At 37.9% G+C, this 26175-nt stretch overlaps 1 protein-coding gene across 1 annotated transcript in view; it reads right to left on the bottom strand.

Annotated features, from left to right (window-relative positions):
• Positions 1-26175, bottom strand: part of enox2 (ecto-NOX disulfide-thiol exchanger 2) — a 587323-nt gene that overhangs the window by 124003 nt on the left and 437145 nt on the right. The window contains exon 5 of the mRNA XM_051935340.1: positions 4705-4911. Within this exon, the coding sequence (XP_051791300.1) occupies positions 4705-4911 (207 nt within the window). The remainder of the gene's footprint in view (positions 1-4704; positions 4912-26175) is intronic.

Here is a 26175-nt window from a genome sequence, read left to right as displayed (position 1 = left end):
GGCAAAGTAAAGGATGGATGAAAATTTACATTTGTTGCCAAAATGTGTGTTCACGTTTTGAACACTGCAAAGATGACAGATTCTGTGGCATGGCTTTTTCTCAGCTGGCTATCTTTCTGAAGACCCCCGAGTCAGCCCACTAGTTGTCTTGACCAGTCTTGGTCTTACCTGGTGTCAACCCACACTGGATCATGCCATCTCTGTTTTAACACTTGCTTTAGCCCCCAAACTTAAATTTCAGTTGGATATACAAGTTAACTGAGTTCAGAGTGAGTTAAAGAACAAAAAGGAGGATATGAACCAAGAACAGTTGGCTAATTTGGCATAAACAGGAAACAAAAAGGTGTAACCAATTAGCCTGTTTCTCACTATGTGTTTAAAGGACAAGTTTATTATTTTTCAAATCAATGTTATTTGTTTTCAGTCACGGTATATGTTAATTTGCCTCATACAATTATGGTCTAAAGTAATGTATTTTTATAAATGACCAAGCCTGCTCTAGTGTTTTAAAATGGAGCAGAAGGGCAAGAGTAATACATTTTTATCGTAGATTATTGGCACTGGGTAATGGATTGAAAAAGAGTTTTGAGACAGCTTTATGAAAAATAGCAAAAGTATTCAAATATGTCAGCCTTCACTGCTTTGTTGTTTAATTTTATTGATGAAATGAATCCAAAACCAGAAAAGACCAAAAGAAGTGAAGCAATACCCCCTGGAACTGACACATTTCTTATGGCAATTGGCAAAAGAAAATAAAAATCCAGAATCAGGTGACAGAATTTGGAAGGAATATTTACTTTTCCCCAACAACATCACATGTCATCTGTACAAGTTAAACCTGCAACTACAGCACAAGAAGAAAATGATTGACGAACTGCCATGAATAAAACTTAAATTATTCATCAGCCAGTTGCAAAAAAAGAGGAATCACATATTTTCCCACTTTGAATGAGGTATGCAAAAGGGCTCTGCAAGGTGATAGCAAAGATAAATTTGTGTCAGCACTTCGACAGCTGGATGAAACATTTATTTTTCACATGCGTTTTTAGTTTTTTATATATAAATGCAGTCTATGGGTGCTTTTCAGTATGTTGTTCATTATATTTGGGGGAAAAAAACAAAAAAAATAAAAATATCTTATTCTAGATGTTTTGTGTCAACAGGAGCAATTACTCGACTAAGCATATGATGTCTTGTTGACTTACTGGACAACAACTGTTCCAAATGGAAAATGTATAATGTTTGTTTAGATGTGCTGATTTATAAATGCATATTATAAAACTATAAGAAGCTCTGCCACCTTGCTTTTCACCTACAGCAAACCACCATTTCAGACTGCAATGCACCGTTCCTCACTATCAACCAAACTGTCTCAAAAGGAGACTGTTCCCCCTAGTTAAGTACAAATGTCTTCCAGCAATTGAAACTAAATGATGCGTGTTTTAAAAAGGAAAGTGAGAAATTGATATTGTAGGGTTACAGTCATATGAAAAAGTTTGGGAACCCCTCTCAGCCTGCATAATAATTTACCCTACTTTCAACAAAAAACATAACAGTGGTATGTCTTTCATTACCTAGGAACATCTGAGTACTGGGGTGTTTTTTCAACAAAGATTTTTAGTGAAGCAGTATTTAGTTGTATGAAATTAAATCAAATGTGAAAAATTGGCTGTGCAAAAATTTGGGTCCCCTTGTAATTTTACTGATTTGAATGCATGTAACTGCTCAATACTGATTACTTGCAACACCAAATTGGTTGGATTAGCTCGTTAAGCCTTGAACTTCATAGACAGGTGTGTCCAATCATGAGAAAAGGTATTTAAGGTGGTCAGTTGCAAGTTGTGCTTCCCTTTGACTCTCCTCTGAAGAGTGACAGCATGGGATCCTCAAAGCAACTCTGAAAGATCTAAAAACAAAGATTGTTCAGTATCATGGTTTAGGGGAAGGCTACAAAAAGCTATCTCAGAGGTTTAAACTGTCAGTTTCAACTGTAAGGAATGTAATCAGCAAATGGAAGGCCACAGGTACAGTTGCTGTTAAACCCAGGTCTGGCAGGCCAAGAAAAATACAAGAGCGGCATATGTGCAGGATTGTGAGAATGGTTACAGACAACCCACAGATCACCTCCAAAGACCTGCAAGAACATCTTGCTGCAGATGGTGTATCTGTACATTGTTCTACAACTTCAGCGCAATTTGCACAAAGAACATCTGTATGGCAAGGTGATGAGAAAGAAGCCCTTTCTGCACTCACGCCACAAATAGAGTCGCTTGTTGTATGCAAATGCTCATTTAGACAAGCCAGATTCATTTTGGAACAAAGTGCTTTGGACTGATAAGACAAAAATTGAGTTATAAGGTCATAACAAAAAGCGATTTTGCATGGCGGAAGAACACTGCATTCCAAGAAAAACACCTGCTACCTACTGTCAAATTTGGTGGAGGTTCCATCATGCTCTGGGGCTGTGTGGCTAGTTCAGAGACTGGAGCCCTTGTTAAAGTCAAGGGTCAGATGAATTCAACCCAATATCAACAAATTCTTCAAGATAATGTTCAAGCATCAGTCACAAAGCTGAAGTTACGCAGGGGTAGGATATTCCAACAAGATAATGACCCAAAACACAGTTCGAAATCTACAAAGGCATTCATGCAGAGGGAGAAGTACAATGTTCTGGAATGGCCGTCACAGTCCCCTGACTTGAATATCATCGAAAATCTATGGGATGATTTGAAACAGGCTGTCCATGCTCGGCAGCCATCAAATTTAACTGAACTGGAGAGATTTTGTATGGAAGAATGGTCAAAAATACCTCCATCCAGAATCCAGACACTCATCAAAGGCTGTAGGAGGCGTCTAGAGGATGTTATATTTGCAAAAGGAGGCTCAACTAAGTATTGATGTAATATCTCAGTTGGGGTGCCCAAATTTATGCACCTGTCTAATTTTGTTATGATGCATATTGCATATTTTCTGCTAATCCAATAAACTTAATGTCACTGCTGAAATACTACTGTTTCCATATGGCATGTCATATATTACAAGGAAGTTGCTACTTTGAAAGCTCAGCCAATGATAAACAAAAATCCAAAAAATTAAGAGGGGTTCCCAAACTTTATCATATGACTGTATATTAGTAAGATTAGAAGTGAAAATTGTGACTTGTTTGGTATAACGTTAAGCAGAACTCACACTCTGAATATGTGAAGATATTTGTAATGTTTTGTAATTAACAAATGACAGAGTCAAAAATGTGTCAATTAGTTTATTGTGTGAAATGAGTTTATGATTGTACATTAAATTATAGGAAATATCTTTCCCAAATTACAAGCGTTTAAAAGTTACATTTGCAAAAGATGATTAGGCTTATGGATTTTTTTTCACAGTCCTAAAATACAAACATCCTTTTATCTCTTTAACCAGTTTTTTAATTTTTACTATAAGACAAGCATACACAAATTAACACAAATATTTTGGTCCAGGGGCGGCACGGTGGCGCAGTGGGTAGCGCTGCTGCCTCGCAGTTGGGAGATCTGGGGACCTGGGTTCGATTCCCGGGTCCTCCCTGCGTGGAGTTTGCATGTTCTCCCCGTGTCTGCGTGGGTTTTCTCCGGGCGCTCCGGTTTCCTCCCACAGTCCAAAGACATGCAGGTTAGGTGGATTGGCGATTCTAAATTGGCCCTTGTGTGTGCTTGGTGTGTGGGTGTGTTTGTGTGTGTCCTGCGGTGGGTTGGCACCCTGCCCAGGATTGTTTCCTGCCTTGTGCCCTGTGTTGGTTGGGATTGGCTCCAGCAGACCCCCGTGACCCTGTGTTCGGATTCAGCGGGTTGGAAAATGGATGGATGGATGGATTTTGGTCCAGTGTACTATATTATCATGCTAAAAGGCTGACCCATGTCTGAACTGAAAGTAGTAGCAAAGGAGAGAGTTAAAACAAATGAAAACAATTAAAACAAAACTGAGTGCCATTATGAACAATGCTGCACATCCTCTCTCTGACTCACTAACACTGAAGATTTTCAGCCAATGAATTATTCAGCAGAACTGTGTTAAGAAACAATAGTGGGGCTCCTTTATACCAACCTGCATAATTAGGTACTGGGACTGGGACTGCCAAGTCAGAACTTTTGTTTCTTTTGAATTTTTCCTGATTTATAGTAATTCCAGTATGTGTTCAGACCAAAGTGTGTGTGTATTTTTATTTACTTACTTATTTATCTACCTACTTATTTATTTAAAAAGCTTCTGTAAAAAGCCAAATTTACCCCTGGGGACAAATAAAGTTCTAATCTACAACTGTGAGTTTTGTAAAATTTGTAAGCTGACTGAAGGCAACACCTTTTACTTCCCAGCATACCTCTTCAAAATCAAGTTTACATAATTGTACACACATTTTTCATATTCTCAGTCATACTATTAATTTCTTCTAAATTTGCCACCTTCAGTATGTGAGAGACATGTATTAAAAGGTAAAGATGCTATTTCCAAGAATATTTTTGTAGATTCAGCCAGTTTCGAAGATGACAGTTGTGGGCCCAATCAAAAAGAACTAGGCAGGAACTACGCCTGGCAGGGCAATAATCCTTTAAAATATAACTTATTGTAGAAAATAAAAATCACTACTTGCAATATACTGAGCCAGAAGGTAACATTATATGTGTTAGTGACAAAAGTGCTAGTGCTATCTTTGTATTTCTTCAAACTTACCGGACAAAAAGAGGGCTTTGTCCACTGTTCCCTCCTCTGCAAAACGAATGTGGCAAAAGTTCTTTTTACTTTTGCGTATGGCAATGATTTCTCCACACTGTTCAAATATCTCTACGATCAACTGCTCTGTTGCATTTTCAGGCAAGCCTCCAACAAATACAGTCTTACAGCCTGGAGGTCTCTCTCTGGTTGCAGGTGGAGGCAGATCTGTAAGTTGAATAAAAAAGACGTTCTTGAGATTGTGACACTGATGAGGGGAAGGTCAATGAAAAAGAATGAAAATTTGAAAGAAAGAAAAGATATACATTTAACAGCCTGTACTGCTTTTAAACTGACAAGAAAAATCTGTGACATTTTACTCCGATAAAAAAGATTAAAATGCCAAGGTGCCAGTATATGTAAGGAAATAAGCTGTGACAGCAGTCAGCATTGCATTATCAAGGGTGAGAGCATGTTCAAATAGAGCTGCTAGATGCTAGAGCATGGCGCAGATGCTGTTTTTCCTCTTCTACTTCTTTTCAACAGACAGCATGCATGTGCTCTGTTTAAATATTTATGTCAGTCTGAAAAAGCAACCTTAACAATCAAAGAAAAAATATACTGTCATTGCAAAGTTTTTGAGCCATCAGCATGTTAAAGTAATAGTTCTTAAATCTACATGCAGATCTTTATAGCATAATCCCCATGTTACATGAAGAATGGGCACATCATAAGATACTAAACACTGTTTTTAAACTCAGCTAACCAAAGTACAAAAGTAAGGGTCTCAATGAGAGGCAGACATTAGACAAGAAACTGTATATATGAAAAATACATATACTGTATACAAAAATGCACACAATTTATATTCCATCCATCCATTATCCAACCTGCTATATCCCAACTAGAGGGTCATGGGGGTCCGCTGGAGCCAATCACAGCCAACACAGGGTGCAAGGCAGGAAACAAACCTCGGGCAGGGCGCCAACCCACCGCAGGGCACACACACACACACACACACACACACACCAAACACACACTAGGGACAATTTAGAATCGTCAATGCACCTAACCTGCATGTCTTTGGACTGTGGGAGGAAACCCACGCAGACACGGGGAGAACATGCAAATTCCACGCAGGGAGGACCTGGGAAGCGAACCCGGATCTCCTAACTGCGAGGCAGCAGCGCTACCCACTACGCCACCGTGCTACCCACAATTTATATTATATACTGGATATACAGAATAAATGCAACCCATCCCAGTAACACATGGTGCGAGGCAGATAGGACCCTAGAAGCACCCATGCTCAATTTTACCAACCTAATTCAGAGCCATCAATTAACGTAACATGTACATCTTTTGTGTCAAGGAGAAGGAACAGAGTACCTGAAGAAACACCTGACAAAACAGAGACTCCACGAGCATTAATCGGGGTGGGATTTGAGCCTAGAACTCCAGTGCTGTAAGGCGGCAGATCTAACCACTCTGCTTTGCTTTTCCATTTTAAATGATGTTTTTAAGTTCAACATTATTGTATGCTCAAGTTGCTTGACATCTTGTATTTAATTTTCTCAACATTGCATTTGCAATTTTGCACAGTATCGTAGACACAGAGGGGGCACTGCAGATTATAATAACAACGGATTTAACTGATTTTCTAGACAGTTAATTTACCATTTATTTATTTTTTAAATCTGTTCCTCTCATTCATAAATATATCTACATTCTCTTCATTGCTTAACTGCTTAAAGATGCTATTTCCTAGAATATTTTTGTAAATTCGGCCAGTTTAAGTTTCTGTCCATTCATCAATTTTCAGAATCATTTCACCAAGTGGAGGGTTGCGGCGGGGGGTTGAGCCCAATCCAAAAAAAACTAGGCAGGAATTAACCCAGGCAGGGAAAAAGTCCTTTAAAATACTGTATAACGTATTGTGGAAGGGAAAAAAATCAAGGTGGACACTCACTATTTGCAATATACTGAATCAGAAGGTAAAACTGGATGTGTTAATGATAAAAGTGCTACTGCTATCTTTGTATTTTCTCAAACTTAACAGACAAAAAGAGAGTTTTGTCCATTGTTCCCTCCTCTGCAAAACGAAATGTGACAAAAGTTGTTTTTACTTTTGCGTATGGCAATGATCTCTCCACACTATTTTTTAAATCTGCTCACCTCATTCATAAATAATTGGGAGCTTTGCTCACCTACGCGCCAGCCACTTCGCATCTCTGCCACTCGCATTGTGAAGAGGGGGCTGAACGCACCCCAAGGAGACGCGGTCGCTCCTCTGAAATCCCCTCTTAAATGGTTATACAATGGGAAAAAACGTGTTTTTTTTTTTTTTTTTTTTTTTACCTCCTCATTGCTCGATCTGCTGCTGCTGCTGAAGAGGAAGATTTTCTATTCTTTTAATTGAGAGATGGAACTGTCCCCTCCGACTATACATGGAGCTTGGTTCACTCCTGAAAGACTTATGTTTGTTTGAAGTGTCTGATTAACGTTTCTGTCTCTAAAATCTCCTGTGTTTCTGTGCAACTCTGTGACTCAAGCGTCACAGCTTATGTGGATTTCACTTTCACCAAACAACAATTTTTTTAATTCTTGCGGATACTCCTCTTCATTGGGAAGAAACACTACTTTTTTCCCTGATGGCAACACGAATTAGATGATTTACAAGTCTTAAACTTAAAGTTTAAATCCGAACAATATATTCAATCTCTTTTAGCTGTTCTGTTATTTCACTGAGTCATAATTTCCATTTGTTTGCAATAATGCGATCTTTACTATCATTTTGTGGAGACTTTCGAATTTTCGTACTTCCATTATATCTAACCTGCTCTGCATTGTATATCGCACCAAAGTTTTTTAATTCTTTACGACGTTCTACTTTGTCATCTACTCTTTGTCTCATAGGACATGAAAGTGTCTCTCTGAGAAACTCACGTCTCATCTCTCTGAAAAAGTCTCGTCTCGTCTCACTGAAAAAGTCTCGTCTCGTCTCTCTGAAAAAGTCTTGTCTTGTCCCAAGAATTTTTTAAATTATTAATAGAGAGATATTCACTTTCTCTTCATTGCTAACAAACGAGTACAGAACCCAAACAGCCAGTTAACTTAAAACCATTATTATGGCCCACAACATGAAATATGAATAACTTAAAAGTTAAATTAAACAGACATAGGAAAGATGTACAAATTGTGAAATGAAAAGGTCTTTACTCAGATTTAGAGTGATTAGCTCCCAATGCTGTGAGAAAAAGCTGCTGTCCACCACATAAAACATAATCAAACAATAGACCAAAACCAAAAAGGAAGATGCCACATCATTTTAAGACAAGGTTATGAAGATTAGTTACTGCAGCCTATGCTGCTACACATGATCTTCCCAACAGTAAACCTGCTAGGTTTATTTACAGAGTTAGAAGCCCAACAGCTGTAAAAGTAAGAATCAGGAGTGATGGTTAACATTTAATGACAGGCCTGGCTATGATCCAAGGTCTGCTCTCTGACTTTCTTAGCATACCTTTTACTAGGAGGATTACATGATTTCCTGTTGATTGCACTTTAACTTATTGGGTAAATAAAGATAACAGGCTTAAGAAGGTAATTGATGAGGCAGCCACTAAGATAGCCACAAGCTAGTCTAGACTGTTATCACAAAATTCTTGTTTTTAGATTATCATAGCAAAAAGGCTTGGTGCAATGAAATTCATTTTTAGGCACACCAAATACTTCAGAGGCTTAGTCTGACACTGATTTAAGGTTGGAATTAAAATTCTGAAAACAAAAAGCTCTGCTAGAACAGCAAGATTTCCACTCACTACATAGACTGACATGACAATCTTTATTCAAAAATGATCATTAAAAGCAGTTTATTAAACTAATTCATCCGAGTGTATATTTACGGTAGGCATGTGTGGATGAAGTACACATTATCAATCTGGCTACTCCTGTGTTTATTGCTGTCATGTACTCCAATTAAAACATTAAATGCAACGTCTCCATATATGGCTGAAAAGCAAAGGCCAAAAAAGATTCATGAGAGTTCATGTAATTAATCATGTAATTCTAGAAGTTTTCAGAGAAAAAAAAGGAGGACTTTAAGGGAATAAACTATAAAATATAAATAATCAGATCTACTGAGGAACAGTTCTTGGTCCCCTTGAGATTCTATTTTTTTCAACGTCTCTGCCTGTGGAGATGTCTCTCCAACTCTAAATAAAACAGTTAATCCCTAAATTATTAAGCATTATTGGTCTGTGTCTTTCTCTGATGCTTGTACCACTTTAAGAATGCACAGCTATTCTTGCACTTTTAAAATGTATTGGTTTTACACTGAAAGAAAGTTTTTCTGTTTTGACCCGTACTCTTCCAACAGAGATAATTTTGACACCTGCTACTCATTTTTTTGTGATTAACTTTTTATTAAGCAAGGACAATTGACAGGATATATCAATAAACAGACATAGCATACAAAGTAAACCAACCCAAACACTTCCAGCCTCTCCCATCCAGCCTGAGCCAAGGGATATAAAACAAATAATAATCAAGGAGTTACAAACCGAGATTTAAACAATTGAGCTGCAGCAGAGCAGGATTCAATTAAATTACTGGAAGCACCATTGATCCACACTGCAGACAACTCCAAATGTATTATGTTGTACAAGGATGACTGCCAGTTGTCGCCAGTGCCACACTCAGGTGTCTTCCAGCAGGAGACAATAATTACTCTGGCTGCCAGGGTACCCAGACTTGCGTTCAAAGAGTTTAAGCAGAAGCATAAAAAGGTCTAAAAGAAGAAAGATTTGAGGTAACAGAGGAATACTGCAGGAAAGGAAGTCAGATAGTAGGTAACATACATGTGACCAAAAGGAAAAGACAGGGGGGCAGCGCTGGAACATGTGGAGAAAAGTGCGAAGTAAACCATGGGAACATAATTGAGAGGGAGGATCAGCAGTGAGGCCCATCAGAAACCACCTCCGGGGAGTAGGAGAGACACCTGGTACTCATTTAAAGCCAAAGTAAATCATGAAACTCCAACTCAGCCATAAAGCTCTCATGGCATATATACTCATACATGCCACACTAAAGTTTTATTTATACTATGTACATTTACTGTGTACTGTTTCCTGTGCCAATGACAGAAAACTACACAAATGATGATGAACTTGGCCATAAACATTATTCTAAGCAAATGCTCTAATAGAACACAAAAACTATAGGCTAACAAACAACAGTGCTACAACAGCAACATGTCAGTCCTGCTGTTAACTACAAACACCCTCATGTACATGGTACATTTCAGTCTGTATATCTTTAAACTGTTACAGTATGTCACAATGTCACCCCATGTGATGTACAAGTATATAGCATTATAAAAATGAATAAAACTGTAAAAGAAGCATAAATGAATGAAAGTCTCTTTTTACAATACAGAACATTCTCTTTGCTCTCTCATCCCACTTTTGTTTCTTCTCCCTTTTTGTAATGGTTGCTATGTGCCTTTGTAAACAACAACACTCTGCATCATCTAAAAGAACAAGTGCTTCTTTAGTAAAATGTGCTTCTATTTAACAAAGTGAGTCTGTTATTTCTTTTGCATTTATTTCAGAAAAAAATGCATGTGAGATTTTGTGCTTATCCATATGCTCTCACTTCACTGGTTAGTAAATTATAATGTCGTGTTTTTTTTAATATAATGAAAGAATTGTAAGTTGGTTGTTTTTGTAAGCGATTTCAGAGACAGAATTAACAAAGAAGTGCATTATACTCACACACAAAATTGTCATTTAAGAGGATTTTTGGGAAACACTAGAAAAAGTAGGTGATTTGTTACGTATAACAAAATAATAATAATAATTCATTACATTTATAGTATCCATCCATCCATCCATTTTCCAACCCGCTGAATCCGAACACAGGGTCACGGGGGTCTGCTGGAGCCAATCCCAGCCAACACAGGGCACAAGTTGCTCATTAATCTCTATGATTTGACATTTTCAAGAAAATCTCCCCTGCTTGGTTATGGAATTGTATAGCAATAGATGTTCTATGTAGAAGGAGTATTAAGAGTTTAAGATGAAAATTACTTTAACTAAGGCAGAGTATTTCCCTGTTCTCCTGTAAGCAATACTGTGGTCCTGTAGTTACTTCACTCTCTGTATGGAGTTGGCATGTACACTCTGTTTTGCCATGGATATTTCTTGGTAGGTGGTGTCCTCCCGTTAGCTAAGAACTGTTCATGTGTGCATAACAACACCCAATGACATAACAGTCACCCTTGTAGAGCCTGTTCTGCACTGCCAGCATAAGTCCCAGCCTCCCACAACCTGCTATGAGCAAGATAAGGTTCAGAAAATGAGTAGAAATAAATCAATGAATATATGTTTCTGTTACTTTAATACAAGTTGTATTACATCCTGGTTTCTATAGCATTGTTTGTTTGGATAATTTTTGCTGTGAAAAGCGTTAATAATTAATTTGATTAAGGGGCAGTGTAAGTGTACATATGAAAGACACCAGCTGCATAGAAGAGAACTCATGTCGATACTAGTGTGGACTAAATAAGGTACAAAGGGTGTATGTACAGTGAATGTGGCTGGGGCATTGAACCATGCTTTATAACAGATTCTGGTTTAGACGAAGTGTCCTGGGAGGCTGTCAAAATGTCCTTATACCGAGTCATTTTACCTGATCTAGATTCTAGCTTTCACACTGAATGTTCACCTGAATTAATAATATGTTTTTGAAAGACACCAAGGCATAATCATAATGTCAAAAGCATCAACCTATATTAATTGAATCAAACTATGTAGTATTTCAAAGGCATCTGTTCCTTAGCTGCTACATAAACTACTTCATACTGTGAACACTAAATCAACACATAGGACAAGAATGCTAACAAATTACAGCAAATGTGATATTATAAAAAGTCCATCATGTGTCAAAGGAGGAGGAGATCTAAATGAAATGAACACAAAACGTTTCTCAGAGGATGTTATCTGGAATGCCGAAAAAGTGCCTCATCTATCAAGCATTTCATGTTTTTTTTATTTTTAAAAATTCTCCCATGTTAACAGAAAATGCAGCTCAGCTCTATGTAATTTATAGAGAAAATTACTTCCTATCACTTGATGCATGACATAGGCACAAAGTGTAAGCTGTCAAAAACTTGTTGAACTTCTCTGAACTTTTTCCAGATAGTTGGAGAAAAATGAGGTTAACTCCTCTCAATACTTGAGCCGGAGCAGGGGAAATTAATCCAGATTCCAGGATAATTTCATCATAACAGTTGTCTTCTTTTCACAGTAAGCATGCATTCAATTGGTTCCTGGCATAGTGACAGCACAGCAGTAGCCAGATTGTATGTCAGAAGATTCAGTCAGCCGCCAGGACTAGAAGATTTCTAAGCCTAAGTAAATCTATTCTTGCTAATTAACACTTTGAATTCCCATGCCCTGGGGAGGCTGCAGTGGGAAACAAAAGTTGTGATTGCCTTTATTTGCAACGACAAATGACAAAAAATTAAGACCCTCTCTGACAATATACAGCTACATGAAGAGACACACAAATATAGCTGGCAGCAGTACTGCTTGTATATTATTACAGTAAAAAAAACTGTTCTCTGACAAGTGACTATTTCCAGTAAAGGTTATATTTATATAAGTCTGTAGTGATTATATGCTAAAGCTAGGAAGGCCTGCATTTACATGTTTGGTGAATGACTGCAGTGGAGCAATTATACTATATTTTATCTTATGACAATCTTGATAGCTGCAGCATGGATTTTTTTGGTTCTTTTCCTGAATGCATTTTAGCCTTCTGTTACTAAAGGGTCACTAGATCGTCAGTTTCAAATTACATGTTTCATAAGTGCAGCACTCATTTCAGCAAATTGTTCAATTACCACTAAAACTTATCTAATCACTTATGCACATTGAAACATGGCAGCAAAGATTATGGCTGTTAAGACTTATGGTGCATCACACAAAAAGATGTATGGAAAAAATATCAATTACGAAGGTTACTGAAAAAAATAATGAGCACACTGAAATGTGTAGCCTCATAACTAGTAGTGTCATCGATCGTCTTTTCGTAGTTCAGTGTAAGGAAATGTCTTAACAAATAAAGGTTATTTAAAAAATGCATGATGGCTAAATGTCTTGCAAACAAGGAAATTCCAATAGCTGAAATTAATGTATTTACACAGAATTTTAACATTAATATTGAGAAATTTGCATTGCCACAAGTACTGGCAAACATTTTAAGGCAGGGGGCATAGGCATTGCCAATTCAGCCTCATAGGGGTGTCCCACAAATTGTGTCTACTGAGAGCAACAAATAAGGTAAATACAATGAGCTCACCAGAAAGAATGAACATGTGAAGAGCAAAGAAATAAGGCAGTACAGGTAGACGTGTGCTGCTGTTACACACAGCTGGAAATTCATTGTACGGCAAAGACAACTTCAAACTGTGGGAAAAATTAAACAATCTCAATGAAGACTTTGTGGAGAAGTAAACAAAGGATTTTATTGACATGCAGTAAATGCTATATTTATTGTAACCATAAAATTATTATTTTATTACAACCCTCATATATTCACAGACAAAATCAAATCCTGGACAGGGCATTAGTTAACATTAAATCATTAGTTTGGTTTACATTAAATCAACATGAAATGGAATGATTACGTTTGATTTGAGAAAATATGAATCTGGAACATTTCCTGACATGGCACACTGTTTGGTGTGAGACACAATGTTGGAGTCACAAATGAATTTCTGAAGTGACTGAACCAGGGGAAACAACTTTAAAATGGTTGACTTCACAAGGGATTGTGTGCTTGTCAGAAGAGAGCATGAAATCTTTCTTTACAGTGACAGTCAGGAAATTCATTTGTCTATTCATTCTTTTCCAGTGACACTATGTCATGATTACAAAGTAAATGTCCTAAATTTAGAAGTGAGCTGCTAAGAATGTTGGTGTAAGCCTACTGTAGATCAGGTACTCTGACATGTAATGTTGGACAGAAACTGCATGATTAAAATCCATCCAATATTTACATGTCAACATTTTCTCTGTCTCATCCACAGAGAATTAATTAACAGACATATACTGAGTATACACAAATCCTGGATTCTTGAATCATGCGTAACTGATTATAACACAGAAAAAAAAGGATTAATGGACTCCAGTGCACTATAGCACAAAGTAGACATTGCTGCACTAGCCTTTTCAAACCTTAGCCAAAGCACAAGAAGACCTGAATGTTTATATCAATCCAAGTCTAGCACAATGTCTGGAGGACAGTAATAGGTAACAGACTCCTAGACTGTGATTGCATGTTTGCTTAGATTGTTGCCTTTCCATAATAAGCAATACCATAGTCCACACTGACTGAGTAATTAGCCAAAACATTTCACAGATATGCACAAAAAAATTTTACATTTCACATTTTTTTAAAAAAAAATTACATTTCACATTTTCTTAACACACTCTTTTGTGTCTATGGTTTGAGAGTAGAACTTATCACAACGGCACTGTGTGCAATGAAGAAAACAACACAACATGTCACGTTATACTTGTAAAAATTTAAGAAATTTGGAATCCTTGCAACAAAAACAATGGGAACACAGAGAGAACATAACAATACCCCAGCTGAGAAAAAAAAAAAAAACTGGGGTGGAACGATCACACTAGCCAGAATTATATAGATATTACAAAATGACATTAAAAAGAGCTCATTTAGGCCATTTCACCAAAATACCAGAAATACACCAAGTCACATTTCTTGCAAATCTAATTGTACTTGGACTAATTATGAGATTCTAATCAAATAAAATACATAAAGTATGCTGAAAATCAGTACAGACGCACATATAGTACAATTTAATGGTCATAAGCTTTACAAAAAAACAACCTCAGGCACATGTATTGACTAGCAGGATGAATTAAATGCTTTGTGACAACAATTGCTTGGAGCAGTTCCTAAAGATTTGCACCACAAAGGTCATTTTCAGACCTCATGATAGGCAAAATCAAGGGTCTAACAGATTCTGAAAGCTATCATATGCATAGTCTTTAACCCAAGGATAAAAATCAGACTATCTTTAGGACAGATCAGTGACTCAGTTTTAAAGGGGTGCACACCATTTGACCCTAGAGGAAAAACATCCTATTCTTACATTAATTTTTTTTTTCTTCTCCTTAAAATGCCAGAGTAGCTTACTGTTTAAAATTGTATGCTGTAAAAAGTAGATTTAGTCAACATCTTTCTTTCATTTACAAATTTATTTGTCTTAATCAGGGTCATCATTATTAATTCTATTTTGCAAGGGTAAAGAATATACATTATAGTATGTTTTACTTTGTGGCTGCAGAAGTTATCAAATATTAACCATTAACTCACCTAGACAATTGGAAACATTGATTTAATTTCTACCACATCAAGGGGCAGAACTGTCATGGATACAAGTACTCACTGTAAGCACATGTAGCAGCAGCTTTAGATCCTTGCTTGACTTTGGTACCCCTGCTCTAAAGGAATAAAGACAATATTCCAAAAATAGTTCCAAAGAAAACAGCGAAATGCACACTGATATTGTACATGTTTGTGCCATAAGTATCTGCCTTACCCTCATGTACAGTTGAAACTGAAGGCAGCACGCGTCAGAGCGGGGCCTTGAGAGGTCAGCCATTTCAGAATGGCTTCCCATGTTCCACTCTGAAATACATTAATGACTCCGGTGATGTGTCACACAGCAAACAATACTACTAATAACCCTAATAATCCTGAGTGGGTAGTCATTTTGATAAATGTTACTGTCAGGGATTACCTAAAATGAGACTTGACCATCTCAGTTTCATGGTTTGTGAATTCCTGCCCTAGACAGGTTCATTTTATGTTTAGATATAATAAATAATATTGCAGTTTTGATATGTTCATATATAAAATTAGGTGTGAACTTTTAAAAAATGAGACAAAGACAGTCCTGACATTAGGCAGATGCATTTTCTAGAGAAATACTCCTGAAACTTTAAGGATGAGAGGCTGAATCTCAATTAAGCTACCATTTCTCAAAATGTATGAATATACTTCACTACAGAAAGTTGTGTGGTACAGTACAATGTTTTTAAGTATGCATTTATCATAAAAAGTGCTACTTAAAATAAACATTTTGCTGTTGGTATAATTTGCTGGGGAGTATGCTGAAAACTTTACTGAAAACTTTAAGTACATACAGTATGGAGACAGATCAGAAGAAGAAACCAAGCCAATTATTTCACCACACACCCATTTGTAATTCCCTTTGTCAAGATCACGAGGAACTATTGCCTACATGCACAGTAATGGAGTTAGTTATAAGGCAGAAATCACAACTTTTAATTAAACCCCGCCAAATACATCTTCATTTTACTACAGTCAGAATCAAAAATAGGTTTACTAGGTACATCCGCCTTCCATTTTGATCACATTAAAACAGGAACTATATCTATAATCACCAGGGCAATGGCCAGAAGATGTACTTGTAAATAACCAGAATGCATTTAAATTGAAATTGCGTCTATCTATCTTTTAAATATCTACACAGAGGCATAGAAATAATGACATTTCTTCCTTGTTCTGTAAACAGTAACTTCATGATTTGAAAATAACAAGTTTTCTGTCAATAGGCAATTTTCTCAAAGACCTTGGGATTTAAACTTTAAGAAATCAAGTGCACAAGTCCCAGTAATTGCTACAGAATATGGCAAGGTCACTAAAAGCTGGATAATCTAAAGAAGAAATGCCAAGCCACCCAATATGTTCAAAGACTCTTACTTTACAATCATGAAATGATTACTAATTGGTTTACAGTCACACCAAAAAAGGCCATCAATATCTACCAATAATGCATAAACAGATATTTGAGAAGTCAATGCTGAGACGCTAATATTGAAAACGTTTGGTTGGGTAATGCATTTAGAAATTCTTTTTTTTTATCCCAACATACTGTAACAACACAACAACTTTAAATTCCTACAAAAAACGTGACATTACATTGTTAGGCAATGTGTCACAATGGATATTTTGTATTACACTTTGAAATGAATGATATTTTTTCTTACCACTTGTAAAAATGGCACGGCAGGGAGAAGCACAGGCTAGTGTTATTGTCTCCCTGATTCAGTTTCCAGAATTCAGATCTCACTCCTGGTTCCACATTATTTACTTTAGCTAATCTAATCATAGTAAATGTCAAATACCAGTTTGTAAAATGTACTTCTCACCTCTCTTGGGGCTACTATTAATTTTATATATGAGGAATTATGTTTTTTTTTCCAACATACTGCACAAGCTCTTTGTTTAAGATTCCGGATTGAAACCTTGAACAACTTTAGTCTTGCATTCTTAGTGACAGGTTTTCTGGTTTATAATACAGTACATAGCATTCCAGCTCTGGATTCAGTTCACATTTGTCTGGTCTTTGTTGATAACGTCATCCTTTTCTTAACAACTCCTGGCAATTCTTATTTAGACTTTGTTTACAGTGTAGCCCTCTGGTTTTTGATAACAATGTTTCTGAACTTTTACATATCATCTCTCACTGTGGTTTCTCAAGAACATGCACATCTTCTGGTCCATTGTTAACACACCTGTGTAGGTGGTGACAGTGCACCATGCCAGTAGGAAATTCGGAGAGGTCAGTTGGAACTAAAAAAACAGGTAAACCTGGCCTATGCTGCGGTCCACCCAAGTCTCTTAGAATACTCACCACACACATGCATAACACACTTTAGCTGCAAACATTCAATGAGATGAAATCAAACTAAGCTTGCAAAGGAAACATTTTATGTAAAAGAAAACCCCTGCAACAAGACAATGTTGATCAGAGAGTTTCCAGAACCTACTTTATTAAAAAAGTAGCAGGTGAGCATGTACACAGATTCAGAATAAAGAACTTCAAAAAGCTGTTGCCTAAGCTGTTCAAAATCTATGGGATTCTGTATGTATGATTTTTAGGTCTGTATTGTTTAGAATGGGCAACCAAGAGACTGTCGTTGTGTTATGATAGTGTTATTACTATGAGTTATAAAAAGTAAATATCACATTATTTTCATTTTTTGGATTTAAATGAGTAGATCTGAGTCATTTTGATATCCATTTTTAAGAAATTTTTTAACTAAATAATTTAGAAAAAAATTTGACACCAGACTTAATGACTGACTGGTTGTCCCATAACCTTTTCTCACCTTACACTGGTGGTCTGTGGTGGTCTTATTTGCAATGGTGATGAACAGGTTGACAGACGATATTAGACAGGAGTCCCCGTGGACTATGATGTTTGCTGATGACATTGTGATCTATAGTGAGAGTAGGGAGCAGGTTGAGGAGACCCTGTAGAGGTGGAGATATGCTCTAGAGAGGAGAGGAATGAAAGTCAGTAGGAACAATGAAATGAACAATGAAATTGTAAATGAAAGGGAGGTCAGTGGAATGGTGAGGATGCAGGGAGTAGAGTTGGCGAAGGTGGATGAGTTTAAATACTCTGGATCAACAGTACAGAGTAATGGGGATTGTGGAAGAGAGGTGAAAAAGAGAGTGTAGGCAGGGTAGAATGGGTGGAGAAAAGTGTCAGTAGTGATTTTTGACAGGTGGAAATCAGCAAGAGTGAAAGGGAAGGTCTACAGGACGGTAGTGAGACCAGCTATGTTATATGGGTTGGAGACGGTGGCACTGACCAGAAAGCAGGAGACAGAGCTGGAGGTAGCAGAGGTAAAGTTGCTAAGATTTGCACTGGGTGTGACGAGGATGGATAGGATTAGGAACGTGAACATTAGAGGGTCAGCTCAAGTTGGACGGTTAGGAGACAAAGTCAGAGAGGTAAGATTGCATTGGCTTGGACATATGCAGAGGAGAGTTGCTGGGTATATTGGGAGAAGGATGCTAATGACAATGGCGGCGTGCACAGACGCTTCGGCTTTGTGCTCCACGAATAGGTGCTCTTTTTTGCTATTATTGTTCTTTTTTTTTTTTTTATAATTTTATTGATTTATTGTAATCATTCCATGCAAATGTATCAATTTTTACAATAAAAATAGGATTGAAAACAAATCAACCCCCACCCCTGAGAAAGAGAGCATGGTCAATGGACTAAAACTTAAAAATAGTAAAAATAAATAAAATGATGAGTTTATTAGGCTGATACAGATAAATGGAGAAGAAATAAAAATGGGGAGAGAATCTACTTCCTCAGTGCTTTAAGAGCTTATTCTAAAATATTATTGATTAGATCCAGCCAGGTTTTGAAACAGTTCTGCACAGATCCTCTAAGTGAGAATTAGATTTTTTCCAATTTCAAATAATATAAAACATCAGTTACCCACTGACTTAAAAGAGGAGAGTTGGGATTCTTCCAGTTTAGCAAAATAAGTCTGCATGCCAATAGTGTAGTAAAAGCAATCACAGTTTGTTTGTCCTTCTCCACTTTAAGCCCATCTGAAAGAACACCAAACACAGCTGTTAGTGGATTAGGAGGGATTGGGACACCAACGCTGTCTGAAAGGCACTTAAACATTTTTGTCCAGAATGATGTTAATTTGGTGCAGGCCCAAAACATGTGACCTAGTGAGGCTGGAGTTTGATAGCAGCGTTCACAGGTTGGATCTTGTCCTGGAAACATTTTGAACAATTTCAAGCGAGACAGATGTGCTCGACATAGAGTACCGTGCAAAAGTTTTAGGCAGGTGTGAAAAAATGCTGTAAACAAAAAATGCTTTCAAAAATGGAAGTGTTAATCATTTATTTTCATCAATCAACAAAATGCAGTGAATGAACAAAAGAGTAATCTAAATCAAATCAATATTTGGTGTGACCACCCTTTGCCTTCAAAACAGCATCAATTCTTCTAGGTACACTTGCACACAGTTTTTGAAGAAACTCGGTTGGTAGGTTGTTCCCAACATCTTGGAGAACTAACCACAGATCTTCTGTGGATGTAGGCTTCCTCACATCCTTCTGTCTCTTCATGTAATCCCAGACACACTCGATGATGTTGAGATCAGGGCTCTGTGGGGGCCTTTCCATCACTTCCAGGACTTCTTGTTCTTCTTTACGCTGAAGATAGTTCTTAATGATTTTGGCTGTATGTTTGGGGTCGTTGTCCTGCTGCAGAATAAATTTGGGGCCAATCATATGCCTCCCTGATGGTATTGCATGATGGATAAGTATCTGCCTGTATTTCTCAGCATTGAGAACACCATTAATCCTGACCAAATCTCCAACTCCATTTGCAGAAATGCAGCCCTAAACGTTCAAGGAACCTCCACCATGCTTCACTGTTGCCTGCAGACACTCATTATTGTACCGCTCTCCAGCCCTTCGACGAACAAACTGCCTTCTGCTACAGCCAAATATTTCAAATTTTGACTCATCAGTCCAGAGCACCTGCTGCCATTTTTCTGCACCCCAGTTCCTATGTTTTCGTGCATACTTGAGTCGCTTGGCCTTGTTTCCACGTCGGAGGTATGGCTTTTTGGCTGCAACTCTTCCATGAAGACCACTTCTGGCCAGACTTCTCCAGACAGTAGATGGGTGTGCTTGGGTCCCACTGGTTTCTGCCAGTTCTGAGCTGATGGTACTGTTGGACATCTTCAGATCTTGAAGGGTAATAAGCTTGATGTGTCTTTCATCTGCTGTACTAAGTTTCTTTGGCAGACCACTGCGTCTACGATCCTCAACGTTGCCCGTTTCTTTGTGCTTCTTCAAAAGAGCTTGAACAGCACACCTTGAAACCCCAGTCTGCTTTGATCTCTTTGTCTGGGAGAGACCTTGCTGATGCAGTATAACTACCTTATGTCTTGTTACTGTGCTCAATCTTGCCATGACATGAAACTGTCTTCCACAACCTCACCTTGGTAGCAGAGTTTGGCTGTTCCTCACCCAGTTTTAAGCCTCCTACACAGCTGTTTCTGTTTCAGTTAATGACTGTGTTTCAACCTACGTGTGACATTGATGATCATTAGCACCTGTTTGGTATAATTGGTTGATCATACACCTGACTATAATCCCACAAAATCCCTGACTTTGTGCAAGTGTACCTATAAGAATTGATGCTGGTTTGAAGGCAAAAGGTAGTAACACCAAATATTGATTTGATTTAGATTTTTCTTTTGTTCGCTCACTTTGCATTTTGTAAATTGATAACAATAAACAATCATTATTTATATTTCTGAAAGCATTCTTTGTTTACAGTATTTTTTCACACCTGCCTAAAACTTTTGCACAGTACTGTATAATTTTCAGTTGAATAATGGTATGCTTTGCGCTTATGGAGCTCGAATGAATTCTCTGCATTGCTACCTTCCACTCCTTTTCTGATATGCTGAGTACTAGGGTGTTGTACCGTGTTAGCCATTATGAATGTAGAGAAAAGCCAAGCAAAATGACACCTTTTATTGGCTAACTAAAAAGATTACAATATGCAAGCTTTCGAGGCAACTCAGGCCCCTTCTTCAGGCAATGCTGAGTGAGATTATTATTGTTCTTAACATTGATTTTCATCGTTTTACACACAGAAGCGAGCATCCACTACAGTCATCAAAAGCTTCTACAGATCAGCTCTAATAGCAAAGATAATTATTATAACAAAGAATCAGTATCACAGGATATTCTCAGATCACCGGGACTTATGTTGACTCTTACACTTGGAAGACGATGATGCAGACGGCGCAGGGAGAGGAAGCAAAAAAAGAGGCAAGCGAGCAGGATTACTAGCTAGGCTAAAGGCTGCTCCACATAAAACCCCTGTTCCTAGCGTTCTTCTTGCGAATACCAGATCACTCGCAAATAAAATGGACAAGCTCCAACTGGATATTTCCACACATAAAACTACAAGGGACTGTTGTCTTTTGATTTTTTCGGAGACGTGGCTGGATCCCACCATACCAGACACAGAAGTTGAACTTGCAGGTTGCACCCTCCATCGAGCCGATCGAACCCTAGATTCCGGTAAGAAAACAGGTGGAGGACTCTGTCTATACTAATAATGCTGGGTACACTAATATAACTACAATCAACAAGTTTTGTTGTCTGGACATGGAATATCTGATGCTAAGATGCCGACCGTTTTACCTACCGAGAGAACATACCGTCATTATTGTTATGGCAGTATACATACCTCCTCAAGCTAATGTTAAGTCAGCACTTGAAAAATTGTTTGACGTTATCAGTAAACAACAGAACTCACACTCTGATGCAGTTTTCATCATTGCTGGGGATTTTAATCAAGCGAATCTTAAGGATGTATTCCTCAGATTTTATCAGCATGTACATTGTAAAACCAGAGGGGAAAACACCTTAGACTACGTCTATACAAACATAAAAGATGCCTATAAGGTCATTCCACACCCCCACCTTGGCAAATCTGATCATCTCTCTTTGTTTCTTGTTCCAGTGCACAAAGCCCTTATCAACTGTACTAATCCAATTAGCAAAACTGTTAAAGTTTGGCCTGAAGCTGCCATTTGCCAACTCCAGGACTACTTTGAACAAACAGACTGGAATATATTTTTTCATCAGACAGACTTAGAGACATATAGTTCATCTGTGCTGTCATATATTAATTACTGTGTAGACAATGTCACTGTCAACAAAAGGATTAAAGTCGGCCCAAATGAGAAACCATGGATGAATAGTGAAGTCAAACAGCTGCTCAGGGAAAGGGACAAAGCCTTTAAATTAAGAGACACCTCAGCCTATAGAGCTAACCTCAAGAAGGGCATCAAGTCTGCTAAACTAATGTACAAACAACGGATTACAAAAAGAAAAATGATGTACAATACACACTGGCCAATAACAATGCCAACCTAGCAGAGGAACTCAACAGTTTCTTTGCACGGTTTGACAAGGACAATAACCAGCCTCCAGTCATCCTCGAGCTGACCGGAGACTCACAGCCTGTAGTCGTACACATACATGATGTGCAGTGGGCACTCGAAAACATCAACACAAGGCAGCAGGTCCTGATAATGTGCAAGGACGTGTGCTCCAGGCCTGCGCTGACCAGTTAGCGGAGGTATTTACACACATATTCAACCTCTCTCTCTGAAATCCACAACCATTGTACCTGTTCCCAAAAAAACGAGGATAACCTGTTTTAAAGACTATCGACCAGTCGCTCTCAACCCTGTCATCACAAAGTGCTTTGAATGACTGGTAATCACCCACATCAAAGCCTCCATCCCAGCTGATCTAGACCAACACCAGTTTGCCTATTGGTCAAACAGATCAAGTGAGGACGCCATCTGTGTGGCTCTACATGCTGCCCTCTCATACCTGGAAAAGCCCAACACCTATATAAGGATGCTCTTCATTGACTACAGTTCTGCATTTAATACCATCATACCTAACCAGCTGATCAAAAAACTCTATGCACTAGGGCTTGCTCCGTCCATATGCAACTGGTTACTGGATTTTCTCACCAACCGCCCCCCAGTCTTTCAGGATGAGCAAACACACATCCTAAACCCTTATCCTGAGCACTGGTGTGCCGCAAGGATGTGTACTAAGTCCCCTTCTCTATGCACTCGTCACCAATGACTGTCAACCCATCCACCAATCAAACATTATTGTTAAATTTGCAGATGATGCAACTGTCACTGGGCTTGTAACAGACAACAATGAAGCTGCATATAGGGAAGAGGTTCAGAATCTGACAGCATGGTGCAACACCAACAACCTGGTCTTAAATACCAAAAAGACCAAAGAAGTTATTCTGGACTTTAGGACCACTAAAAAAACAAAACACAGTCCGATAACGATCAATACAGATGCTGTGGAGAGAGTTTCCAGCTTTAAGTTTCTAAGGGTCACCATCTCAGAGGACCTGTCCTGGGCTGACAACAACTTGGCTATAATAGGCAAAGCACAACAACGCCTCTATTTTCTCAGGAAGCTAAGGAGAGCTGACCTCCCCCAGAAGCTGCTGGTTAATTTCTATAGATGCACTATAGAGAGCATCTTAACAAAATGCATGATGGCCTGGTACAACAGCTGCACCAAGGCTGCTAAACAAGCCCTGCAGCGGGTCGTAAAAACAGCATAGTCCATTATTGGGACTGAACTGCTATCACTAGAACTCTTGTATAAGACTTGCTGTGTGAGAAGGGCCAAAAACATTCTCAAGGACAAAACACTTCCTGGAAATTCTTTGTGTGAGCTCCTCCCGTCAGGAAGACGCTTTAGGTCAATCCGTGTAAACACAAACAGACTAAAAAAATAGCTTTTTCCCATCTGCCATAAACTTTCTGAACTCTGAATCTCCTCAGTCTGAGATCATTTTTAATTGAACATGTGCAATAAGCTATATTGGTAATGTAATACAATATGTAATATGTAATGTACTATTCATTAACAGGTGCAATAACAATTTATGCTGCTGTACTTTGAGCAATAATAATTTGCTCTGGTTACGTGATCACTTAACACTGCATACGACATATTTGGAATTATTTGACTTTTCATTAAATGCACCTTGGGGCTGTCACAAAAAGTAATGTCGTTGTGTTACACAATGACAATAAAGTGCTTGAAGGATAGAGTTGCCAGGGAAGAGGAAAAGAGGAAGGCCTAAGTGAAGGTTTATGGATGTGGTGAGAGAGGACATGCAGGTGATGGGTGTAACAGAACAAGATGCAGAGGACAGAAAGATATGGAAGAAGATGATCTGCTGTGGCAACCCCTAACAGGAGCAGCCGAAAGAATTAGAAGACACTGGTGGTCTGCTACACAAACGTTTTATACTGTAGACAGAGACATGCAAGTATAATGAGTTGTTTAAGTACTTTATCTTTGCTAACTTAGTCTATCTGGCAGAGTTCTCAAAAAACAATTATTGATTAAAGTCTTTGCTTAAGCTCTTGAAAGTAATTTACAGTTAGTTGATCTAGGCCTGCTTACACAATTCACCTCAAATTTCAAACCAAAGCACAGGTACTGAGATTCAGTGTGCACTTTCCTTTGTTGATGAAGACTTTCCTGGCATTAGATACTGTTCACTGTGAAACAGCAGTAGAATGAATTGTCCATGCCACTGAAACCCCTTCCAAAGGCACATCTATCCCACCCCCCTTTTAGCCATGCTAGACATAATTAAAGGCAACAAAATCTACCTACAGTATGACACTTACACATGGCCCAGAGCATGTTGGAATATTAATTTACTTTGAAAGCATACTTTCTCTTTTATTCACGTTTCAGATTTTTTGACCACTGTCTGTATGTTCCAATTAAGAAATGCAGCAAGGCCAAAATCACCTTGAATTTTAACCAATGTGCTTTTCAAGCAAATGTTGAATTTGACAGCAATATATGACTTTGATTTTTTGCCAGGACAGAAAATAAACCTGTTTTGTTCTGTCCTTTAGGAGAAATTGCCAATATTTTTTAATTACATCCAGATGTGCTTAGTCTTTCAAAAAACTGCAAACAGACAAATGACCTTCACCTGCAGCGCTAGAAGAGACAAGGAACAAAAGAAACCAGCTGCTGGAAAAGCAGTGTAGTCTGAATCAGATAAATGGTTTCCAAAACAAAACCTTTGGGCCGCTTTGCACAGTGCTGTTAATGAGGTATGTGTATTGCTTCTATTGCTAATACAAAGCTGTTTGTGAACACACTGAAAAGATGCTATGCAATCCCAACTCCAGATGAGAAGATGGTAACTGATATCACCTGTCAATCATTGCAGTTTCCTTATGACTGGCACAATGGAAGCAGGTGGGCTGCTTTGTCAAGCAGATGTGTCAAATATACTTGGTTATCAATTTGCAGGGGATCAGATTTTGAGACGAAATAAATTTTGAAACCTAGATACACTTATTGTAGAGATGGAGTAACATGGCTTTAAAAAAATCAGAATATACCAGCTAATTGAACATAACTGAACAAAACACTTGATTGGTATAGAGGAGAAGTATGCATCTTCTCCTGTAATAAGTAAAATGATTGGGTTAAACAGAAATGCTCCACTCTCAAATCAGTCTTTGAAACACTGATCTACCTGTTCTTGTATATTTTAGAAAAACATTAGTTTATGGTAATATATCCATTATAGCCTGCTTTATTTAGTGCCTTTTATTTTTGTACCTACTCTTGACTGATGTTTCATTCTTCATGAAAATCCTTAATCTCTCTTCATGCAATTTGCTATGTTTGTGTTCTGTTCAATGCTTTATCTTAATGAACTAATTTTCAGGGTTGGGGTATGCCACTGAAATTAATCCTCCTGTCATATTCATTTAAAATATGTCCATTGTTAAGGAGGTAAGGCATTGAATGTGTTTAAAGATTTTGTAATATGTGTTACATCTCAAAAATTTAAAATGATTACATTGAGATGTTAAATACTGCAGTGTACCCTTGTTGATTTTCAAATCATATCATCTTGCCTACAGTAATGCCAAGAAAAACAGATAATAAGAATGCAAATATGAATGGCCAGCTTTGGTA

Source organism: Erpetoichthys calabaricus, chromosome 12 (genome assembly GCF_900747795.2).
Source record: "Erpetoichthys calabaricus chromosome 12, fErpCal1.3, whole genome shotgun sequence".
Taxonomy (NCBI): Eukaryota; Metazoa; Chordata; class Cladistia; order Polypteriformes; family Polypteridae; genus Erpetoichthys; species Erpetoichthys calabaricus.
This window is presented reverse-complemented; position numbering and strand designations above follow the sequence as displayed.